General features: G+C 37.8%; 1 protein-coding gene across 2 annotated transcripts in view; it reads left to right on the top strand.

Annotated features, from left to right (window-relative positions):
- The window catches only part of Sol1, a 279,883-nt gene that overhangs the window by 244,351 nt on the left and 14,127 nt on the right, over positions 1–21,405 (top strand). For both annotated transcript variants that reach the window (XM_070312774.1, XM_070312775.1), the window contains exons 9-10: positions 6,785–6,974; positions 11,743–11,933. In XM_070312774.1, coding sequence (XP_070168875.1) covers positions 6,785–6,974; positions 11,743–11,933 — 381 coding nt within the window. The remainder of the gene's footprint in view (positions 1–6,784; positions 6,975–11,742; positions 11,934–21,405) is intronic.

Below are 21,405 nucleotides of genomic sequence, written 5' to 3' on the forward strand. Positions count from 1 at the left end.
TATTTATTGATTATATCGTAAACAATTATATGACAATATAATACGAGATGTTAGAAATAAATTTTTTCTCCCGCAAATCGAATGCTCGTTTAATATAATATGCATTATATACTTTACGTAATTATCTTGAATGTATAATCAGTTTATTATTATTAATAAGTAATAGTTTCAATTATAAATATGTATACCAAAACAATGAAAAAAAAATTCTTATTGAAAGAATCAATTAATAGTGTATAGTGGCTGTCATATAAAATTAAGCAATATTTTAAAATACGTTTTATGTTAAAATATTATATATAAGATCTCTCTTTTTTTCTCTCTCTCATAGCAATATATTTTGTTAAAGAAATATCTGAATTTTTGATAAAGAGTCTTGTTCATTTTTTGAGGGCTTATTATACTTTAAGAGTATATAAAAAGGGTAATTTGCATATAATTATGAATTTTAATACTAGTTATATGTGTTTTATTCCAGATATGTGTATGTGAGGTTAAAAAAAAAAAAAAACTTTAAAAAGGCTAGATTTCGCAGATATATATATATATATAATACGTATTATATTATTGATTTTCCGATGAAATCTTATCGCCATAATTAGTAAAACATAAGACGGGAAAGAGAGTGTTTTCGCTGAAAAATCAATTAAATAATCTCGCTAATAATTTAGTTGAAGTGAAAAAGATTCCGCGCGATGGTAAACGAAACACAATTTTCTCGCCAAGGCACTTTCGACAATTTTATACCTCTCATATACATATAATGTGTCCGCGCGTATATAATTTATAAGAGCTCCCGGGCGTAAATATCGCCGGGAGTAATTTTTCATCCGCGCCGATCATCGTCTCGGAATGATCGGGCACGGGTGTCTAAGAAGTCTGATTTAAAGTCTGAAATTAAATTCCGTGGCCGGGGTGCGACCAACTTTTTGCCGTTTCGACTGCTGCTGCTGCTGGGCGCGCATTCGACGTGTTCGTATATCCGTGCAGTTACGCCGAAATGCGCAAGAAAATATGAAACGTTCATCATCGCAGCGGAACCGGAAACCCGTGGCGGATATATCCCCCCCCCCTCCTTTCTTCCCTGTCCCCCCGCGGTACGGATTCTGCTGAGTGAGAGCCGGATGGGGAGTGTGAGAGGGGCCGGGGAGAGTTGCTTAAATCTGCGGAGTTGGGACAGGACTTACCGCCAAGACGCGGGCTCGCGCAAATGGCGTTCAAATTAATTTCAACAAAGTTCGTAAATTATTAATACCCGCTGTGGGGGCCGACGGTGGCTGGCTGCTGACTCGGTTGTTCCCGGCTAAATGTGCTGTTTAATTGGGAAATCCGCGATTGTGGTAAGACACGGGCGGGATTGTCAACGGCGGGAGGTTTTACGTTACGTTACGCAACCGGTGATGAGGGAGCGAAAGGGGGAAGGGAGAGAGATAGAGGAGGGGGGGGAGAGGGAGAGAGTGGACCGCCGTGAAGGCTTTTCGCGCGTTACGACCGCTGGACACTGGTTATATAGCTAATAGGAGGCTTGCGGATATATCTCGAAACAGCGCTCAGTGAAACGAGCTTAAAACTATTCCGACAACGCCATATGCAACGCGCATATCACGCCTATGTGTGTGTTGCGCAATTACTCGACGCGACGTGAAAGTTTCTAAAACAACACGGTGAAATCGTCACTGTAGGGGAAGGCGGGTTCTAAAAGTTCTTTTTTCGCGGCTGCAAAGCGACAGCGTGAAATTGCGTCACTTCGTATTTAGAGCGTTAATCGCTGTTGGACACGTTAACGTTTTCGTGCATTATTAGCGAGCAGAGCGATTATGGGCCGCTCACGTGCGCCTTGCTCCACGTTACAAACTCGCAGGGTTGGGAATGTTATATTCTATAAAAGTAACGCGTTACCGTTACCGTAATTTTTTGTAAAAAGTAACTCGTTATCGTTACTCGTTACTGATTTTAAAAAGTAACGCGTTACTCTCTAGGGTTGCACGAGATACCAAGACTAGTTTTGGTCTTGTCTTGATCTAGTCTCGAATTTCAAGACAAGATCAAGACAAGATTTTAAATTAATTATCAAGACAATACCAAAACAAATTATCAAGATTCTTGATCTTATCGAGAAGTCTTGATTTTTGAAAAAAGTTATCTAATTGTTGCCGATCTCTGAACGGAGATTTTAATTAATATGGAAATAGGCGAGAAAGACAAAAAGTTTTATTTATTGTTAGTAAATAAAAACATTTATAAATTTAAAAACTTTAAAAAATTGAAATTTAAAGAGCCTGCGCATCATTATCATTACACGCTTTAATGTGACATAAAAATAGCGCAAATTAATTACTTTATATTACTTAATTTATAAAGTTTAATTTCAATACTTACGTTTAAAAATATATCTATCGCTTTTTGTTTTTCTGACAATATTTTATTTCTCATTACTTTTAATCCAAATAAATCTTCATGTGCTTTTTTATGATGTTTCTCCAAATGTTTTTTTAATCCAACAGTGTTACTATTTTTCATTTTTATTTCTTTAGTCACATTTTCTTTTCGACATAATAAACATACGCCGATTTTTTCATTGTTTCTTGTTTCATACTTAAAATAAGTTTTCTATGCGCATCGTTTAACTGCACTTACTTCCGAACATTCATTATCACTTTCGGAAATGTTTGCATGTTCAGCGGAAGAACTTGGTTTTCGTCTTTAGACTTCGTCTGCACAATCGAGACGTGAGCATACGCGGTAAAGAAGAAACGAAAATCGTGCTCGGCGCTTCGGATAACAGAAGAAATCGGATATACTTACTATTTTCTGTTTTTTATCAAGCTGACAAATAATTTAGTGTTAAATAAAAACTGTTAATAAAAATCAAGGCAAGACAAGACAAGACAAGACAAGATGTTTGATACAAAAATCCTCTCAAGATCAAGACAAGATTAAAATTTTCAAGACCAGTACAATATTTTTGCGCATATTGTCTTGTCTTGGGTCTCGTGCAACCCTATTACTTCTCAACTCTGCAAACTCGCGCGTATAAAGTCGAGCTGGAACAGAAATACGAACGATAACACATTTCCTCTCTCTTTCCGATATCGTTTCCCATGCATAATATATGACGATTTATATAAGCAACGATCGCCCATTCTAAAAACTGTCGATTGCCAATCTCGCCGGGACGGACCGCGTCTGACAGCAAACAATATTCTCGCGAGTACAGAAATTGATCGCCGTAAGTGAATTCGTTTCCCAAACGGAAGACGTACTCTGGTGACTTTAAGAATTTTGAGAGGACGACTCATGAATGCAAATTAAAACGTTTGCCGCTTCTGCCGCGCATATCTCTCTCTCTCTCTCTCTCTCTCTCTCTCTCTCTTTCTCTTATTTTCTTGTTCAATGTTATTTGTGTGTGGCTTCCTTTATAAACGATATTCAATGGTTATACTAATAATGTTTAAATAAAAAGTGCGACAAGCCTTATGTAGGTGAATAAATCATAATTTTCGAGCAAACGATAAATCTGTGGATTAATTAATGAAAAGACAATTGCGCGGATTACGTGTACAGTTAAGCAACGCTGAATTTTCATGGGATTAATGTATTTTTAATCGAATATCGTTAAACACGGTCAACACAGCTCGGCCATGTGTTGAAGCCACCGCGTACTATTTTCACGACATTACGACATGCCCGCAAAATCGTATAATGTCTGCTTACTTTTTTGCGGCGCGCACATTTTCCTAAGTTTTCCTCGCGAGAATATATACGATGCAACGCAATGCTCAACAATAAGAATGCTTTAAGGGCGGCCATTATGGCACAGCATAATGCGCATTTCCAGTCCCGACATTTCCATCAATAATATGCCGTTGGAGTAAAAATTATGCAATTGACGGAACGACCAAGAAACACGAGAGAGGAAATTAATGGCAGGCGCGAAATTTCTCTATCTAAGATTAAGTATATCGCTCGTCTAAGGATATATAAAAATATATGAAATATGTTAAATTTTTGATATAGACTACTCTCGAGGAAATGTTCGTATCCCTTCAAACATGTACGCCCCGATACATATTTCCTTAACACGCGACAAGCATTACTATAGGCATACTGTAGTCTCGTGGCGGAAATGGAGTTAAAAACGACGTTAAGAGGAGAAAGAGAAAGAGAGAAGGGATCAAAAGGGACAAACTTGAGTACAGCGCACGAACGATATTTCCAATATTCTCGTAGCGACGCAAAGTTCAAGATAAGTACGCTTTTGATACAAACACTCATACAACATTCATGACTGACGGCGACGACAACGACGACGACGACGCATTGATACCTTGCGCCTTTCCAGTTTCAGTTCATATATACAGTATACAGGGTGTCGTAGACCAGCCGTACACCCCTTTTCTTTCAAAAACTAAGTATTTTAGAGAAAAACGTTTTCAACAAAAATTGTATGATTTTGAGGGAAACATAAGATGGTCTCGTTGGTTTGACTTTGGATGACATCGTTAAGATCAAGTCGAGGACATCTTTAATTTCTTAAATCGAACCCCCTATTTTTCATTACATATTCTTGTAGCTTATCTCGAGATTACCTTATCTTTCCAAAACACTATCATAAAGTATTTTTTCATTAAGTACTTTTTGAGTTATTTTATATTTTAATCTGACATATTTTGATATAAAAAATAAAATATTTCGTAAAATATTCAGTTTTCCATAATTTTACCGTAATACTTTTATATATAGAATAATGAGACAAATCAATTAGTGCAAAAAAAAAAAAAAAAAAAAAAAAACGGTAAATAATTATCTTAAAAACAATTATTTTTTTATACTAATTGCTTAGTTTTTGAAAGAAAAGAGGTGTACGGGTGGTCTAGGACACCCTGTATATCCACCAGATTTTCTCGTTATATCAATGCCGTCTTTTCCTCTTCAACGCAACCATTAAAAGCACAACATCGGACTGATACAAATATATCTTTTTCTCAATTTACAGAGAGAGAAGGGGAAACCAAAAATATATAAATATATATTTCTTATTGTGTGTGTGCGTGTATGTGTGCATGTGCGTAAGAGAGAGGAGATCCATATTGCACGCGAAGGTCGTTAAGATAGCTGGCAGGCCGAGATATTGCGTTACTTTTTCCAAACTCGATAAAAGCTTTTGTCAGCCGGCGGCGGCTTTGAAAGAGATTGCAGCAACGATGACTCTAGCCAAATGACACTTTGATCGAATTTCTTCGCGTTCCGTGGACACGCGAACACGTCTCGGACCGCATGTTGCGCGAACAACGATGAATTATGAAAGAGAGGAAGAGAGAGAAGAGAGGGACAGCTTCGTGCATTCAACAATGCATTTTCATTACATGTATCGTATTTCAATATTAATTACCGTCGGCCAATCAACCTAAACCAAGTCAATGATCAATTAATATTATCGATACGTGATGGTCCGTGCATTTATTTAGCAAGATAAATTCTGATAATTATCACGGTTTGCGTAACGACGCAACCGCGTTCAACGATTTATCACCATTGCGTTATTTTTCGTTTTAATCGTGATTTATCGAACACAGACAGGTACATAATTTCAACATCTTTTTAAAGGAGTGGTATTTTAACAATCGTATTATGATACTGACGCTTTATACGCAGGGATAGACATCGCGCTATTTGATCAGGAGAAGAAGAGAAAGAGAGAGAGAGAGAGAGAGAGAGGAAAGAGACGAGAGCTCTCATAGAAATTGCGGAAAATGTATTCACGAGGAGATATACAAGTACGTACATTCGTAGAACGCTAAGGGTTGCCTAATGACGGCGTTTCTTCGGCAGATTCATCTTACACAGCGTACCTCAGCGATTCTGGCGTTAAATTTCGGAAAGATTAATAACTGTCGGGAAGATTAAAGCGTAGAGACTCGAGAAACGAATACGCGCCACAATCGCGGTGCCGTTATATGCGCGCGCGGGGTTAAGATATATTTATCACATTAAATAATTTCGTATCTCGAGCGTTCCTCGCGACACTCGTTTAATCTTAATGCTACGTGAATTCATAAGCATGACGAGCTGCGAAACCGTTTTTCTATTATTACATATACAAAACTAAATTAAAATTCTAACAAATAATATATATATATATATATTAAAATTGTAACAAATTATATATATTATTCGTTACAATTTAAATTTATTTTTGTATATACGATAACGGAAAAATAATTCGTCCGAAATTTATTCGCTATCTCTAAAAAGCGAAATATTTCGTCCCCTTTGTATTTGTCATCGTATCTTGCATGCCTTCAAGAGCGAAATTCAAAAAATTTTTCATACATCCTGATTTGGATAGAGAAAGAGGATATATTTCATTTCCATTAATACAACTGTAATAAGTATGTACCACATAATTGTTATTGTGTTTTTGCAGCCTTTGCGCGATTTTCACGCAACAGCCGGAGCTCGTTTGCATAATATAGCGAACCGTCGATGAGCAAGGCACTTGTAATTAAAAAGCGAAATATTCATAATTTAACTCGGACAGCGTATCTTTCGGCGCAAAAAAAAAAGAGAGAGAGAGAGAGAGAGAGAGAGAGAGAGAGAGGAAAAAAAAGGAAACAAGCGCCGCGACGAAAGAAAGCTGTCGCGTAATTTAATTGGCCCCTTCTCTCTTTCCCTTCCTTTGGCGTGTCCGATCCGTCAATTAATTACTTTCGTTACATTCGTTCTTTTATTCGTCGACTCTGTTGCCGCTCGTTAAGTCACCGCGCGTCTTCCTTTGTTACAGCGTCGCTGTGCGACATGATTTACAACAGCGATTCGACGAAAACGGGCATAGTCATGTCCCCTGGATACCCAAACCCGTATCCAGCCAGGACGCATTGTACATACGACTTCCAAGGAAGAGGGAAGGAACGGGTGCAGGTGATATTCCAGGATCTGAATCTATTTCATTCGCCGAACGACACGCCGAATGAGTAAGTGTATAATATTTTCCAACTAAGCGCACGCGCACACAGATACGGATAATTTTGGCGTGGCTAAAATTAAAGTGTGAAAATTTAAATTCCTCGTGAATCCGAATAAACGAACAAAATTTTTCCCCCTCGTCTAAACACACGGGATCGCGCGATCGATCCGTACATTGTGTCACGATTTATGGAAATACACGGTGACATGTTTTTACGAGCATGCATTCACAACGTCGTTGCGTTTTAGTAAAGGTGCACTCTCGCGATACATATCATCGTGTCTAGTATCCTTGGTCCATTCTTGCAACACAAAAGGCGTGGTACATTATGTATTCGTGCGCGTAACGGATGTCATCTGCCTCTCTATCTTTGAATTGCACGCCGCGTTGGAGATTACGATAAATGCGATCTCAAAATTTCACGAGACGCTTTGTCGTGTATTGTACTTCATATCGCACATCTTATAATTTGATCGTTATTGCGGATGCTGAAAGTGCGGTGCAGAGAAATCACTCTCAATCTAGCGATTAATAAAATCGTCGCTTGGCGAGATTCTTTGCGACATGTCGGCGCATCTTTTTCGCATCAGTTTCTTTTTCTTCCGAGTCAACACCTATTCATCGAAATTCATACGCTTACATCGCTTTTCATCGACGACAGAAGATTTATCCGAATTCAATTCGCACAAAAAAGATCGAATCTCCTCAAAATCTGATTCATCTCTCGGGGGCATCTTGACATAATTTCGCAGTGGGGAACGTTTCGAATGTAGAAATTGAATAGTGGAATTGACGCCATAATCGGAACGGCAAATCACACGTATACAGCATAGGGAATCCTAGGGAAACTGCTTGTGATACAATGCTTTCCTCAACAATTCTATCGGCCGCAATCACTTATCCTCTCATTCATTTTCCAGGTGGCTGATCTCGGACAGCATTTAATTAAGGTTTCGGCGTACCGTTGAACTAAAGTTTAAATGGTACTTAACCACATTTCACGATCGTTTGTCGTGCATTTGGTGCACTGAGAAAAAAAAAGTTGTTACGTTGACTAAATTCGTCCAACTAATTACTATTTCTTTGTATTTCTTTAATTGAAATATTTAACTATTTAAATCAAATATACGTCATGTTAGATTTAATTATTTAATATGTCGTATTTGACTTAAAATATTAAAATATTTCAATTAAAGAAATAGTAATTAGTTGGACGAATTTAGTCAAGTTAACAATTTTTTTTTCTCGGGTGTGATAATCGAGAGCCCTATCTCTATCTCTTTAAGACGATAATTACGATCAAATAAACTCCGGGAACTATGATCGATGTAATATGACATATAAAGCGATAGAGTTCCAAATAAAAAGTTTCTCACTCATCTCTTTAACAATAGAAATTACCTAATTATGGCATTACTTAATCACATATACATACATGCACAAATTTTGCATCGCTATATAGCAAATTATACATATATAAAAATGCATTGTTAATTACTATGCGCTAAACTATGACAAATGAACAGTTTCAAAAAAATATTCATGATATGAAAAGATATTTTATTAGTTTAATATATTTTTTGGTTTTTTTTCTATATGCATTGAATGACTATGGCTGCTATGTATTCACTCGAATATGAACCACAATTTCGTGCATAAAAAAAAAAAAAAAAAAAAAAAAGTTCTATCCAAAGAAAGAATCCCTTTGACAGCTTTTCACGTGGAAGAAAGTAAATATACTCGAATAACATTTCACTTTGCCTGTAACGACCTTTTTTTTTTTTTTTCATATAATCTATATTTCTGAAAGTATATTGGCATTTATAACGAAGGTGCGAATATACTTGAAAATAATTTAAATATCAAAAAAATCTTCCCTTTTTTTTCTTCTTTTTTTTTTACTTTAATGATTTCCTGAACTTTTTGAGCTACATAAAATAATTTTTTGATATGTCTATATGCCTAACAAGATTTTTTGACACAGTACAAAATGTCGGCCAAATAAATGAGAAAACTAAATTTTCAAAAATGATAAAAAAGGATTCTCTTTTTTGAAGGATCTCAACCTCATTTTTCTTGAAAACCTGATGTGATAGGCCATTTTTCTTTGCGGATTTGGATTCAGCGCACAAAAAACTGTAGGAAACTATTTTTATTTTCCACACAGATCCCAGGAGTAATATAAAATTATGCAGACCTATGTAATTACTTGGATATATTAACCTAGCGTTAAAATAGCATGAGAAATACGATATGATTCCATAACTGTGTATCCTTTCTCTTTGGATCAAGATACATTCTATTAAAATAACATAAGCATCTCGTCTCTATTCATAATAGACAGACGCTTGTTAATATATCTGTTCATCATGCGGGAAAGGCATCGAGCGCATTCAAATGCTGGAGGGATTTCCAGTGAATAGGACGTTGGAGAGCTCCACGTCGACATCTGATTTTCCTCTGCCCAGTTTCCTTCCAATCATCCGAGTGGATTGGTTCAAAATTTTCCTCCGAGCGCGGCCGCGTTCATGCAGTCGCACAAATTTGCTCATGTACGAAATCGTGGCCGCCGCAATGACGTTCGCGTACACATACCGTATACCATATATAGGCCTCTTGCGCGCGAGTGAGTAAGCTTTAATAATAATTCTTTATTACGCGCGTGTTCCGTTGGCTTGAGCGCAAACTCAAGCTCTACGTCTTGCCGTTAATCGTAAATTGGCCGATTAAAAGCCATCGTTGCTAGTGCTATCGCGCCCGCCAGATTTGCTCGCAATTGCTCGTAATTATAATCTAGTAAACCGCGCCACGGCACTTCGAACTCGAATAGAAGGAAGATGTAATAGAAGGACGCTCAAACGCCGCTAAACGCACGGTAATGGAAACATTTATTTTTACGGGAATGAATTTTATACGTGATTATGTTCCTTTCAAGCTTATAGCGTAACGTTTTGTCGTGAAAAAAGGAAAGATAAACACGTTTGCTTCTTTTTCACGTTTAACACAATACGTAAAATGGTTCTGTATAAGCTTAAGTATACGCTCGATTTAAACGACATATAGAGAGTGTATTCTCTTTTTGCAACGTTCTCTTTAATGTTTAAAAATGTCTTTTCCGTACGTTGCGTATACTTTGCAACGTTACATGTCGTATTTACTTTAGCTAGTCAGATTTTTCTGTTACATTGAATTTAACTTGAGGTAAGCAACAAAGGCGGATATAACATTAACGATTTAAAATTTAATATGCTTCTTGCATTTTCGATATTATATTTCGACGTGTCATACATACGTACTCGGAAAAAGTAAGAGCACTAGTTGCGCGTATATTTGCATCGCAGTTTCACGAACGTGATACTCGCTGCTTCTCGAAAACCTTTCGGCGAGCTAGCACTTTATTATGGCATATTTGCCGATAAATGCAACGCACGGATTCCAGCATAACCGATTATTGATCAAGTATTGACCTCAAACGCAAAGGAATTTGATCGATTTGCACTTTTATTCTTTTGTGGAATAATTGGCTAAATTATACTTACGTTTTTCAAGAAGGTCGGAAAATTTTTATTAATTTCCAAGTATTAAGAAAATTATAAATTATATTTAAACCCTTTAGTGCGTAAGCGCATGAACTAATCGATAAATTTGCTTCTTTGAATTTATCGATATGATAATACAAATTAGGAGCCGATGTCGTTTAAGCAACTAAGCCTATAATTACTACGTATAAGTGACAGAATTATGTAATATTAAATATATAAAAATCAGTATAAAATATATCGCATTAATCGGCAACGGATAAACGCGAATTAAATTTTATTGCGTTAATTGCAGTTGGTCGTTATTTTACTAACCGGAGACAAACGGATTACAAGGGTTAATTTCGCCGTGACAACGATGAGAGTGTCTCAAGGGTTCCCGAAGCGAGGAGAGGAGTCCAGACTACGCGACAGTGTCAACTCGGTGTCGAGTTATCGTTCAAAGTTCGCCGACGGCGTCGCGTAAGCGCCGGAATATAAAATTGGACAACGCGTTGCAACGTACACAACGTGTCCCGGCGGCGTACATCGGGACAAATACATCTTGATTCCCGTTCCTTGTGTTCTAACGGGACGTGAAATCAGAAGCGAATGGAAATACGGGTCCCTCACCCCTCCCCCCCTCCCCCCTCCCCGGGGGATGAAGACGGGGAGCGTCTTTTGTCGCGCGAATGAAAAGTTTTTCCTATCGAGTATACGCTTTGTGTAACGCGTGACGGGGCTCTCGCATTCGAGAGAGACGATATTCCTTGATATAACCGGAGCGAGTCTCGGTTGACATAACGTGTATATAACGATTCTTCTAAATGATAAACACCGAAATAAAATAGCAACTGAAAGTTTCATTTTAACAAAGTGCGTAAAATAATTGTGAAAAACTCGACATTACGCAGATAATATCTCTTTGAAATAAAACTTCAATGTGCGCGCATACGCATGTTATATCTTCCCTCATTCTTCCGTACCATTACGTAATATTACATTATAAAATGATCGCGCGAGAGAAACGAGAGAGATATTTTATCTACAATTATCGAAATTATATGAAAATTGTTGGTTCTCCGCAATAATTATCACGCACGGAGGTATGAAATTTTGGTTGTTACGCACACCTGCAAATGTATACGAGGCGCGCGTTCGAAATGAATTGAATAATCAATTTTGATTATTATGATTTGCAAAAGAGATACATGTATTGTATATCCTAAATAAATATATTTCTTCTCTATTTTGCAGCTGCGAGGGAGTCGACTCACTAGTGGCATTCGTACATATAGACGGGAAGAAGGAAAAGATAGACGCGTTCTGCGGGGAGACATCGCCAAGGCCTATCATGAGTAACGGTCCGCGGCTCTCGTTGGAGTTTCAGGGGATAACGTCGTCCCGTCATTCAAAAGGCTTTAAAGCGACGTACTCCTTCATGGAAAGTAAGCGCATGACGCGATATATCGTCTTTAATAATATAAGCTCGGATTCGTGACGACGATAGATACGACGATGGAAGTATGGAAGGATAAAGGAAAGACAAGACACGCTCTTGTGTATTTCCTCGTTGTAAAATTCAAATCGAATCCTATCGGAGGCGAGACACACAGAATTGTCCGCGCGAGCGCGAGCCGAGTTTAGATTTATACGTGGTATTGTCCTACCGTGAAAATCGATCAAGAATGTTCCGGTCCACGGATGGACGACGAGCATCATTGAGAATAACTTATCGACGTGGAACGTGTTTGCGGCGCGAGAACCGAGAGCGTGACGTACGATCTTATATATTCGAGCGAGTACGAGGGAGTGGGAAGGGGTGGGAGGGAGGGAGGGAGAGAATCCCGTATTCCGGGCTTTCTCTCCTATGGGCCACCTATGTCCCGTCAAAATTTCAATTTCCGCCGAGCATTTCTATCGCGATAGCAATGCGTCTCTCCACGTTCCGCCGTTTATCACCCGCAGGTGAACGCGGATTTTGTAGCGCGCACGAACGGCAACAACCACCGGTAGCGGAACAAATGGATCGCGAAGTGTATTCGTGGAATCTTGGATGCCGTAAAACGCGGAAAGTCGCGAGACGGAGGGGACGTCGAACGCGAGGGAAAGTTTCGCGGTAGCCACAAGCGGAAAATCTGTCTCCAATATCGTGCTAGGCAGGCGTGCAAGGGAGAGATGAGGAGAGGAGGGACTTGGGGTTACCATCAGTTATAAGGGATGAATATCGCTCGATTATGCCGGGGGATATTTTATCGCCCTCCCACCCGCCGGCTCTCTCATCCCGACCATCGGTCGAAAGTTCGCGCGCTATCGCGTAATTGAAACGCGGCAAAATGGATCCGACCTATTTCGCAACGGCGGAAGGAGATACGGGGGCGGCGAAGTTTCCGGTAAAGTCGCCGCTCCCAGCGGCTCCGCGGTATCATGAATGTTAACGGGCAAGTTTGAGCTTAATTTTTACAAGCGAGGCGTATCCGTCCCTTCAATCCCGCCTTGAAAACTTTTTGCGGTTGAATTATCGCACGCTGCATTGAAAAAAAAAAAAAAAAAAAATTCCGTACAAGCTTGTGAGATGTATTTAGTAATGCATTGAATGAAATATTTGATTATTATTATCAATTGTAATAATAATAACAAAAGGGCAAATTTTGCGTTCAGTTGAGCCTACTAAATCAGTCTATTAAATAAATTATTTCGTTACGATTGCGTTACGTTTAGTTGAAACTATTTTGCCAAAGCTCTCGGTAACTTTGACCAAGGCTGGATTATTATAACCAATCCCTTTTCCCAGTGTAAGGGATACGGGTGCTCTTCTCGGCGGGGAAGGGGGCCCACATAAGTAGACACTTGAAAGAGTCCTCGAGAAGACGGGATCGCAAATCGAAGTAGGCATTCGACAATCGAATCGAAACGGACACCGGGAAGAGATTCGCAGTCGACGCCCTTTCTCCCCTTCCCTGGCAGAAAATCAGACGCGGATCTCTCCACACCCGAACTGTCACAACCACAACGACGTTCTCGGCGAATCGATATGACGCGTCTTAGGAAGGACTCGCCGGTCTCCTCCGAGAATAACATTCTACGCATTGACTAGGACATTTCCTTTGGGGGGAAACGGCGTACTGTCATTCCGGACTGATATGTGCGTATCAACCGGTGTCGCGCGGCATCTGTCTCTAAATTAGTAATAATTATGAAACATTGTTCGGAAGACAAGAAGTCGCGCGACGACGCGATACGCATGCACACATATAAGTAATAACGCGTAACAGTTACTTTTTTTCGGTAACGATCGTTACTTTTTTTTCTGTTTGTAACGGTAACGGTAACGTCGTTACATTTTTACAGTAACGCACTCTCAGAAAGGATTTCTGATAACGAGACAAAAAATATTCTTCACATATTTAATCGTATCGCAACCTTATGCGGTATAAAAATAAAACAATTTTAAAATTAAATCAATAATTCCTTTTCTTCTCTCTCGAATTAAATAAGATTGTCTTATTATCTTGAGACAAGAGTGACGTATACAAATCTAAGCTTATTATATTCTTGCATTTAGAATAACTTGATGTTAGATCGCTACAAATTTCCATCTTCATCTTTGTGAGAAAATTAACGGGATAGAACCAAGAGCATTTTATTCTAGATTTAAGAATTTTTCATTTAAGATAAAAATATTCCTTTTTCAATAATAAATACGATTGTCGCTATATCGATCCTATTTTATGATAGATTGAAGAGTAATAGCATTAGATCCGGAAATCTTTTCTGTGGGTGCGGTAACGAATTAGCCGTTACTTTTATCCTTATTTTTTGGTTCTTTATTATCTTATGTCTATTCAATGGATGTATTTTTTGAAAAATATTTCGTAGCCTTCTATTATAGGCTGCATTCCGATAATCACTGCCAGTATTGAAAATCTTAAGTAACGTAAATTATAGATTTTACAATACTGATAGTGAATATTTGGAATACACTCTTAATATCAATATTTAAAAACAATGTTTGATAAAAATTTTCGACGAAATTGAAATTTCTAAATTACAATTTAAATTCCTATAAAGATAAGCGTATTAAAAAGTAAAGATACTAACGTAAAAAATTAGAATCGTTAAAGAAGTTTAATATAAAAAAACGCTTGCTATATATTTAGAGACTAATTTAGAGTTTTTAATTGTAACATAGATTATTACATTTAATATTGATTATTAAATGATCTTATAAGCTTACTTTAGCATTACAAAAAACAAAAACGAAAAAGTAACGAATCGTTACTTTCCGAGTAACGGTGACGCGTTACTTTTTCAAATCAGTAACGAGTAACGGTAACGAGTTACTTTTTACAAAAAATAACGGTGACGGTAACGCGTTACTTTTATAGAGTAACGTTCTCAACCCTCATACACACGCATACAAATCTCACGCTCTTCGCCGTTTTGTGACGGTCGGTATAATCGTCGTAACGACAGACACGCGGGAGATTTATGACGAATCGTTGCAACCCGCTTTTCTTGCAATTAGTCCTGTCCTTCCGCGATGGTAAATTAGACTCTCTTCTCCTAATCTAAAAAGCGCATCTGTCTTTTTCTCTCTCTCTCTTTCTCTCTCGATACAGAATTGTCAATCGTCGCGAACCAGTTTCGCGTCGTGATAACACGAGAATCCATTTCGAAAGGTGACTTCGACGATCGATCTCCGTATACTTTCCCGTCGACGATACTTGGCGTCAAACCGTCGACGTTTTCCCGCGGAGACTTATCGACCGGAAGTTTTGGAATTCGGTCGAATGGGCCAAATATCGTCGACGTAGACGAGTTAGAGAGTGACTTATTCTTCGCGAAAGTAGCTGCCGAGAGAAAAACGTTCGTCGACTCGTTTTGCCGGAGCCGGTGACGGTGACGGATATTGACGAATTCATCGTAACGATGGAAGACGCAGCGACTGGGATATCGCTTTTGTAAAACAATGGTCGTCGTCGTCGTCATCGCATTTCGACATTCGAGTACTTGCGGTATTTGTCTTGGAGCATTTGTACGCAATTTACACCGCTGGCATCAAACGGTTTGAAACTTACCGCCGTATTCACGCTTCCGAATTTCGACGCTTAGTTGCGACGCAATATTTCCGACAAAGTCGATAGGGGCGCATTGTTATTGAGTCATATACAGCGAGAAACACGGTGTCTCGCTCGGCGTCTCGTCGATTATGTTATGCAATAGCCGCGTAACTCTTTATATAAAGTGAGAACCTAAAACTTTATCACAATGATACGTACTAAGATATCATATTACTAGGATATCAAGAGATGATATGATTTTTTCACAATACATGAACGTTATAAAATCTTGGAGAAAATTTTTTTAGAAATACATCGACACACATTATTATAAAAATAATAATTCTAGTTATTATTTATTTTATTACATATATATATATATATATATATATATATATATATATATATATATATATATATATACACGTATATATGTATGTGTCTCATATATTTGAAACAAAAATTGAAACATTTAAGGATTTTAAAATTATATATATATATATATAAATTGTTTATAAATAATAAAAAAATTATTACTGAGAGATTTGAATATTTTGTGTAATGTTAAAATAATTTAAAATTAAAAAAAATATATAACTTGAAAAATATAGGAAATGAAATTACTATCATATAAAGCAAAGCTAGCTACATAAAATTTCTCGCATATAAAGTCCGGTTTATTTATCACAAAAATTATCACAATTTTGTGCAAAATAATTATCACTTTTTTACATTTCTCGCGATAATGCACCAAAGTTTTGCTAATTTATTTATATCGCTAAAAAACGCTTTAAAATTTCATAATATATGATTAACAGCGTTTTTTAAATCTCCAAGCTTTCACAATGTCACTAAATTATATAAGGCAATCGAGATTTCCCCCAAAACGTGGAAAAACGTCCCTCAAACTACCTTGTACGGGAAATAAAAGGGGCAAAAAAGGACGGGTTCACACGAGACGCGACCGTCCTTTAAATACCACCTTGGAACAGAGAGCGCTTTGCATTTCGAGAGAGTTATTCCGCGCGAATGGTAAAACGAGGTGCCGGAATCGTTATCGTTGATTACAATTGCAAAGTTGGGCGAGGCAAGGTCCAGGAAGGAAGGAAGGAAACGACGAAGGGAAGCCTCGGCGAAGCCGAAGCGTCGCGTCGCGCCGTCGCTGTGCCGAACTGCGAGACGCCGGCGAATCTTTTGTAATGTAGATCGCTGGACGATTTTAACGACAGTTATACCCCACGCAGAAGTGTGATAAGCAGCCCTTATAGCGCATATACATATATAGGTACACGCTAGCTCGGGACGATCCCGGTTCCCGCCCATCCCGGCCGACTTCGGGATGCAGCGCGTCGTGTTCTGGAGTAACATAAATTGCCAGCTCGTATATACTTGAACATTCTTCTACCGGGTATTATAAAAGTTCTCGCAAAACTTTATCAATTTTACGGATACGCCATGTATACCGGGGAAAAAAAAAGGGAGAAATGAACGCGCGCTTACATCGTCCCTTTCTATCTCTTTCTTTCTCTCTTTTTATCTCCTGTGCTGTTCACTTGCTTTGATCAGTTTTATACACGGTGTGTGTGTAAATACTAATATATATACTAATATCGTATACACGATGAGCATAATGGTTTTAAAAATTGTCATATATATACGGGTTTCCATTTTCCAAGATATAAATGATAATATTGATTTATGGATTACTGTAATTATGAAGATTGAAAATCTAGATAATGAGAGAGAATAATTAGAGTAGGATAAATTAATTTATTCCTTTAATTATATATCTGAAACATAAACGCAACAAAATTTTAAAAATTTTACGTAAATTAAAAACTTTTTTACCAGAAATAAAAAAGGATAAATTTTTAATTAGGATAGAAGATATTTAAATTCGTTAAATCTCATTTCGCGCATAGAGAACGAAGGACTACGGGTATACGACTTTGACTTTTTTTTAAGCGGAAAATACGAGATGAATTACTTAGTTATTTATTTAATAGTTAATTTGAAGTTTCATTATTTAATTAATTAGGATTTTTAGATGAAAATAAACTAAGAAATACGATATTCCAGAATGACGTATCTCAGGAAAAAAGTGATTTAAAGTGTGTGGGATTATGACTTCAAATCTTGAAATCATAACGATTCATGACGTGTAAATCAATATCGATTTTCTTTTTTCCAATTTTAAAAATATTGTCTCGGATAAAAAATTAAACCGTAAATACGCAAGAGAAAGAAATCTTCCCTGATTTATATTAAAAAAAAAATATATATATATATATATAGAAAGACATCGTCCAGATTTTAGAAGAAGAATAGCATGGAGTTTCGCAACAAAAGAGAGAGAGAGAGAGAGAGAGAGATATGATACATACATTAAATTTTCCTACATTAAAACGTAATAGTATGAAGAATATGGCAATTTTCAATACACCCGGTATATATTTAGTACATATCCACGAGATTACGTATCCGCTTTCATCGGAGGGAGGAAAAGGAGTGACCCTCCTTGGTAAGATGGAGAAAATTTCTCGTCTCGGCAACCTTGAAAAATTGATGCCGCGGATCGCCTCGACTAGGCTTTATCGGAGTAACGGGCAACTAAACGTACGATTTTATTGGATCCGCCGTTCTCCGGATACCATCGCGAATACCGGAGCCCAAAGAGACTGCTGGCTCTCTCTCTCTCTCTCTCTCTCTCTCTCTCTCTCTCTGTCTCTCTGTCTCTTTCTCCCTCTTTTGGTACCCGTGTGTGAATCTCAATCGCGGAATCGCCACGGCGAAACAAAATAGGTTTCCCGTCTGCCTCTTGTAACTCTCCGGTTAACGGAGATCCGTTCGACCGACACGCAATCCCGGGAGTACCCGCGATAGCAAAGTTCGTAACACAAACGCTATCCAACAACAAACATGGCGAGATTATTTGCTCCTTCAGCGTGTAACATGTGCGATTATAATATCTAACGTATGCCAATGTGAAATAATTTGGGAACATCTCTCTCGACATATTGGGGAGATGTCGATTTTATAATTTAACAACATTGTGAGAAAGCCCTCGGGAATCTTAAAAAACGCCGATAACTATCGTAAGGAAATTTTTATTACACGACATGGAATGAACAGAATCGGACGCAATGTTGTTGGAAAATATTAAAAGCATATTCCTGTGAAAATTGTGTGTGATAATTTTTTGCGTATGTGAAAAAAGCAATGAACTTTACGCGCTTTCTTTAAAAATGGCGTTTGTTTAGCTTTATTTATTCGTATAATGGTATTTTTATTTCACATTTTAAGAGATATATGTTTATAAAAATGTCCGAGTTTCTCGATGAGTATCCAGTTCTCTTAACGTAATAAAAGAGAGCAGTTTATTTTCACGAGTATCAAAGAAATATTTATTTCAAATATTTATGTTATATCTGTTTCTCTCAGCTCTCTTATCAAGTTCATCAGTTTGTTAATCAGACGTTATGTTAACATATCACGAGATATTCTAAATTACTTTATATACTTGATTTGTATAAAATGTTGTCACGAAATACGAATATTTTTTTTTTTTTAAGTTACGGCAAAACGTTTGCGATTGTGAAATTGATTGTACCTTATTACGTTTATCTCGCGCGTTTTATCAATTCTATTACATCCTTGTCAAATTGCGGTCTGCATTGGAACATATGATGTTCAAATAACCATCCTGTAATTTCCGCAAAAATGTAAAACAAAGCGCGGACAAACGATTGCGCGACGATCTCGTTACTTTAAACCCCTGGCGGGAGGGCGGACATTGTGCTTGTTGCGAGCGCAAAACAAGCGGCCCAAAAAAAAAAAAAAAAACCTATTCGAGCACGGGGGTCCAGGATGGGGTCGTTTCAAAATGAAAACCCTACGCTGAAACGCGAAACGCCAACGATGCAAATAGAAAAAAGCCATTGCGCAGTCGAACTAACCAACGTTGGAACTTTAAATTTGAAATAGATGTCAAGCGAAGCGCGAGCGAATAAGACCGTAATAGGAACGCGCGAATGTTAAAGCGATATAATTATTATATAATATTCCTCGAGACTAACGCGAAGGGGGAGATAAATGACTGCGATCGTTAAATTTAAACGCCGAAATTGTGCGTAATAATACACAACGTTATACAACGTTCGCCCCTTTTGCTAAATATTCGATAAACATTAAAGAACCATCGCGCGAGTAACTATTTGCCCGCGGGTATTAATTCGATGATTCCCCGGTAATAAACATCGACACACACGCTACTGGTATCGGGTCTCGATAATTCGCAAGAACATTTCGGAAAATTCGTTTATTTATGCCCTCTATATACACATGTCAATATGATGCCATTTGGGAACTTAGTAATATTGATTTATTTACTCCGTATCGTAATGCACTCAATCGGACGGGATAGTTTATATATTCTGGCACGTTGCCGGTAATCATCGAAATAAAATCAGCCAATTTATAATATGAACAATGCGTTACGCGTTCACGCAGCGCATAACTGACGCAGAGCGTCCGCTACGCGGATGAATAACCGACCGATTAAATTATAATACATTAAAATGTTTCTCGCTTCCCTCCATCGATCGTAAACAAATTTAGATACAGATATTCAGTAAAAAAACAACATTCCCGCATGGGAGCAACGTACACGTGGATCTGATAAATCGATCCATCTTTTTTTTTCTTTTTTTTTTTTTCAGGATTAATTAAGATTGTGCGATGCTTCGCACAGTCGTCTATTTAATCTCCCCCTGCAATTTTTCTGGTTTTCTGATTTTCGATATATACGGTGTATCCCGATGACCGTAAATTTTTTAAGCCCTTTAATTTCAAGCAATCTACAACTTTATGAAATCTTAATACGGAATTTACCAGAATATTTAAATATTAAAAAAGTTGAGAAAGAGCAGACAGTGAAAAATGGATTCGAAATTTTCCGAGTATCTTGAAATCGAGAAAAGACGCGCGATGCTTGGGATACTGCGTAAATTACGAGCTTCTTACTTATTAACGGTACGTTTAATAAATGAGTAATTGTTGCGCAACTTTCTCCTCGGGGGTTCTTTGTTAGATTCAGTACACTCTGTATAATAAAAGTCAACAAATACAGAATAGATATGCAATGTCAAAACAAAGAAAATTTTGATATTTTAATTTAATATTATATATATATATATCTTATATTATTATTATTATTATATTACAACTTTATATTATTACTATATTACATATTATTATTATATATATTTTAATTTGATTACAGAATTTAAATTTAATTTATTTGATAGAGTGAAAACTATTGCGAAAAGAAGGATGAAAGTAATCAATCGAGTCCCCCGGCACGAGCGCGCACACGCATGAGATAAAATAATTCAGATACTGTCACTTTTCAATTTAGAGACGCGCGTCATATTTTTAAGTTCAATGTGCACTCGTGCGTATGATCTAGGGACTGTGCGCTCTCTCCGTTCCGGACACCACGAATGAATATCGGATGACGGCCAGGTCCGATCGAATGTATCGCGCGTTATCCGGAGATGCCTTTAACCGCGCCGTTGCCCGAGCGTCCGTCGCGAGCTATCGGGAAATGTCATAAAGCGAAGAGCGAGCGTGTCATAAATATCCGATTTCGACGTCGAAATTCAACGGTCGGAACAGGAGACAAATTGCGCGCCGCCAGCGCATTAAGGAATTACGCGCGTTAGAACGCACGCCGATCAGTCACTCCGATCGATTGCCATGGAAAGAATGTGCGACGCTGCGCAAACATGGCGTAACAACGGTTTATACTCAAGCGGACCATCGCTCTTAACGCTCATCATTTGGGGCACTTCGGCGC

This window comes from Polyergus mexicanus, unplaced genomic scaffold, assembly GCF_030449975.1.
Source record: "Polyergus mexicanus isolate NDT 795.1 unplaced genomic scaffold, iyPolMexi1.0 SCAF_23, whole genome shotgun sequence".
In the NCBI taxonomy this organism is placed as follows: domain Eukaryota; kingdom Metazoa; phylum Arthropoda; class Insecta; order Hymenoptera; family Formicidae; genus Polyergus; species Polyergus mexicanus.